The sequence below is a fragment of the Pseudorasbora parva genome, chromosome 10 (genome assembly GCF_024679245.1).
Source record: "Pseudorasbora parva isolate DD20220531a chromosome 10, ASM2467924v1, whole genome shotgun sequence".
In the NCBI taxonomy this organism is placed as follows: domain Eukaryota; kingdom Metazoa; phylum Chordata; class Actinopteri; order Cypriniformes; family Gobionidae; genus Pseudorasbora; species Pseudorasbora parva.
Window position 1 is genome coordinate 17,711,465 of NC_090181.1, and position 4,800 is coordinate 17,716,264.

At 39.2% G+C, this 4,800-nt stretch overlaps 1 protein-coding gene across 1 annotated transcript; it reads right to left on the reverse strand.

Annotated features, from left to right (window-relative positions):
• Window positions 1-759: 759 nt before the first annotated feature.
• On the reverse strand, window positions 760-2,428 carry sox11a (SRY-box transcription factor 11a). Its single transcript, XM_067454573.1, is given in 2 exon segments — window positions 760-1,262; window positions 1,264-2,428. Coding segments are annotated over 2 exon segments (1,008 nt in total). The 5' UTR covers window positions 2,221-2,428; the 3' UTR covers window positions 760-1,211.
• Between the last annotated feature and the right edge of the window lie 2,372 nt (window positions 2,429-4,800).

The following is a 4,800-nucleotide window of genomic DNA, read 5'->3' on the forward strand; positions in this document are numbered from 1 at the left end:
AAGATGAGGTCTGTTATGTATCAAAATGCTTCCTCTAACACCTGCAACTCTAAGGAGGTTTAGGCTGCTTAAGTTTCAAACCAGTAGGTAAACAGAATCAGTAAAAAAAAAAAAAGAAGAAGAAGAAGAAAAAAAAAAGGATTTAACTGAAAAAGTTCCGGCATTTAGAAATGACTAATCGTTTGAAATAAATGTCCTGAACAATAATAGTTCACAGATTTGCTTTGAGTCAGTCCACAGTCTTTACATTTTCAGCTCCCTGCAGTTAAAAGAGGGTATAAGATGCATAGAAGTTCTCAGATTTTCCCTTTGTGGTCCGCTTTAGTTGAACAGTAATTGTAGACCTACAGAAAAATCCATAAAACCCTGTCATGCTGCCAGAAAAAAAACGTCTGCAGACTTTTTTATTTTTTCTTTTCAATTTTTTTTTTTTTTTGCTACAGTACCAGCTTCATGAGCATCTAATTCCTCAAACCTCTCCCGCCTATGGCAAGCCATTTTAACATGTATTCCTTTAAAGTAACTAATGTCTATTTTTTTGTTGCTAGTATTTATTTATTTACTAGCAAGTAATCCAACATTGACTTTTCATTAAATACTTGTTCTTTCTCATTGCATACTAACACTTATTATTTTGCAACTAGTTCTTAGGCTACTTTTTTATTTAGTGGATATATTTCATGTTTTCCAAGAATTAAAAAAAAAAAAAAACAAAAAAAAAAAACATTGAAAATACACTAGTACCTATTTGTTAGGCACTTGTGTTTGGTTCAGCTGCTACTTGTAGCATGTTGAATTAAACTATATATATAAAAAAACTATTCTGATTAATTATGTTATGTAAACTACAGTAACAAGTGAGGTAAGAAATGTTAGTACTGGAATAGTGACCACAGGAATAAGTAATAGAAACTTAAAAAAAATAAAATAAAAAAACAACTTATTTGGATTACTTGCTCGTAATTAAATAATTGATACTAGTAGCATAAGAATAGATACTAAAGAGTTTAAGGAAATAAATGTTTAAAAGGCTTGCCATACTCGCCTCCTTCCCAAAGCCCCTATAGGTGGACCACCAGAAGAAGGCAGGGGAAAGAAATACGTACAGAACAGAGCATTATACCTCTCCCGTGTGTTATTACTTGGGACTTGTCTTATTTAGTATGTAAAAACCAAGTCAGAAAAGTTCGCTTCGAGCCAGTCCCCAGCTATCATTTCGCTGAGCTCAGGCGTGCAATAGTCTGGAAATTCAAAGTGGGAGCCCAGGCTGCCCTCGCTAAAAGACTCCAACTCCTTATCCACCAGAGAGAGGGAGAGATTCCCTGGATTTGGGTTGCCCAGCTCCGAGCTTTGCGCGGAGGAGGCGAAGTTCAAACTGAAGTCAAAAAGCAAGTCGTCCGCGTCTTCGCTTGAGCTGGAAGACGTGGAAACTGACCTAGAGGATGCTGGTGAGACGGATGCGGGATACATTGTGCTCTGCTTGGTGATGTTTTTGAAGTTGTAGAAGAGTCTGTTGTTCCGGACCTCCTCGTACATGCTGGCGCCCTCGGACTCTGTAGACGAGCTTAAAGTTGGGCTGGCGGGAACTTTTGCGACGTTGTAGGCTCGGATCGGATCCTCTTCCTCCTCCTTCACCCTGACCCGAGAGTCCTCATCGGAGTCGTTGTCGTCGTCTTCATCCGTGAATTCACTTTTAATGACAGTCTTTGAAACTTTAATGCTCTTAAACGCGTACTCGTCTCCGTAGACGTGAGATGGTTTGCTTCCCGTCTTGTTCGTTTTCAGTTTGGGACATTTCTTGGAGCTCTTGGACATTCTGTTGCAGGACTTCTCTGGAGATGGGGCAGAGGGTTTGGAGGAACTGTCCAGCTTTGGTTTCTTCTTGGGTCTGTATTTGTAGTCAGGGTAATCGGCCATGTGTTTCAACCGGAGTCTCTCGGCTTCCCTGATGAAAGGTATCTTTTCGCTGTCCTTCAGCATTTTCCAGCGCTTCCCCAAGCGTTTGGAAATCTCGGCGTTGTGCATGTCTGGAGACTGTTCCATGATCTTTCTCCGCTCGATTTTAGACCACACCATAAACGCGTTCATTGGTCGCTTTATGTGTCCGGTGGCTGTCTTGCACCAGTCTGGGTTTATCGAGACCATGAATTCACTTTCGTCGGAGTCGGTGGCTTCTCTGGACATGCTGTCCGTTTCGCTGTTGTCTGTTTGCTGCACCATGGTGCCGTCGCCGTGTGTTGTCAGTCCAAAATATCACCCGCGTGCGTCTGCTCTCTGCGCCTTAGAGGTTCACCCACTCTTTCCAGAGTTACAAGCCGCCTTCTTAACTACTTCTTGGCTTTTTCATGTACATGACATCATGGGTAGCGCTCCAATCACATCCTCTCCACTCCGCCCTACAGACTCCATGCAGCGCGCTTTAACCCTTAACGCGCTCCCGTCTGGACCCACGCTGTGCGAGACACGCATATCACTAGATAAACTGAACGGGAATGTGAGAGTCAACACATAAACACGCAAAACCAAACAAACCGTTCGCACCAAATGTTTCATACTCCTTTATGATGATGACACTATAGTATTATGCTATAGAAACATTTGCGTAAGGAAGCTCCTTTCTCTCACCATTCAGACTCTCTCTTAATAAATACTGAAGGTGGCGCTTGGACACTGTTCCTGTGTTCGTATTTTATGGGTGATTCTTCAATTAGGGGAAATGTGTCTTCTGGGATGGTTTTGTAGGAAGAAAAGCTTTTTGATAAAAAAATAATCCTAGGATAGATTTTAACCACAATTTTAGCTATTTAATTAGCTAAAAAATAATAATAAGTGTGCTGAAATGTTCAAATATCAGGGCTTGTTTCCGGACATAACTATAGATTAGCCTTGATATTATGTTAAAATCAAGAAAATATATTTTTAAGGTATCAGTTCAGTTGGTATTTGATATACAGCTGCCAAGGCTAAACAACTAACTAAACACAACACACACACACACACACACACACACACACACACACACACACACACACACACACACACACACACACACACACACACACACACACGCACACACAAACATTACCATCCCACAACATATCAATAATCCAAACCCACATTACACCACTTGAAGGTATAGACTGATCAAGGCCACAATCAGATTTTTATTCAAGGTCATGTAATACATAATTTAGCGTAGATTAAATATTGTTTGAATTAATACATTTTTCAAGATTTTTCAAGTAGTTCAAGCCTATCATTAAAAATAATAATAATAATCATCCTTATATTAACAATGATATAACAGCATCTACCTTTTCTTTTGTTTGTCTCATAAATTAATATTTTACTGTAATTTATAATTTTAATAGGATATAGAACTATATAATTTGTGGTTTTGCAATAGTAATGGTACTTATATGCATATAATGATAATTATTCACTATCATTGTAAATATTCTGCAATTCCACAAAAAAAAAAAAAAACTTTCCCTAGAGCTATCCATTTAACAGAACACTTGTGCTTGTCTACTGTGTCTTGCCAGGGAATAAATTCATTTTCAGTTCTCTCAGCAAAAAGGGAAAAGTAAATGGCAGTTCTTTGCTTCATTCAAAGCCAACTGATCCCTTTTCCTTCCCACTGTGGTTAGCAGTCAGTAATGTTACTTGAAACTATGCATCTGCCAAGGCTTCCTGTTTTCTGTCCCCTAGAGGGCAATCACTAGCCCTTCAGAGACCTTACATCACCCTCACCTCTGATGATGGAAGAAACTGCCCTGAGCAGTGGACATGTGACTAGTTTTGCCTAAAAAGGTAAGTCTCGGGGTAAGACAAGCACGAATGACAAGAAGCAATCTGCTGCCATGCATCTCTCTAACGGTGACCGCGAAACTGCCCCCACTTGCTCATATTTCTTCAATTCTCCTTAAAATCTCAAGGTCATCCATTTGTAAATAAACAACACATGGTGACATACAGAAAACGTATACACCCTGAAGCCAAGACATTCTCCTCTGCTATTGGTCAAGAAGAAATGTTGAATGAACAAGTATCCATGGACACGGTCTGCTCTCTTGCTGTGGTGCGGTCTGTGTTACATCATCGTTCTTGTGATAGGCTCACAAACTCACAAACAGAGGTGAATCGGAGCTGCCTAATGATGTGCCACTCATTAGCATGGCTCGTTAAGGGCTGTGAATGAGGTGAGAGTGTCAGCCACTGCAGAGGTGTGAGTCATCCTGAAAAAGGGAGGGTCTCTGTGCAGGGAAATCTGAGACATCCTCTCCCCCCTGACTGCTGCACAGTGCACACACACACACACACACACACACACACACACACACACACACACACACACACACACACGCACACACGCACACAGACACGCAATCAATTCATCACGATTAAACACATCCAAAATAAAAGTTTATGTTTACATAATATATATATATATATATATATATATATATATATATATATATATATATATATATATATATATATATATATATATATATATATATATATATATATTGTATACAGAAATATAACATATATGCAGAGATCACTTAACATTTATGTATATATTAGGGGTGTCTCCGACTAAGGATTTACAAATTTAGATCAGAACTGTTGAATATTTCTATAGTCAACTTATAATCAAATCATTGTGTGTGTGAATGGGTTGGAAGGGGCAAGACACTAGTCAGCAGGAGGGTAACACTTTTTTATTTCCCTTTACACACTGCACAAAGTAACAACTTTTAATAAAGTGACAAAAATTTAATGACTGACAATGGC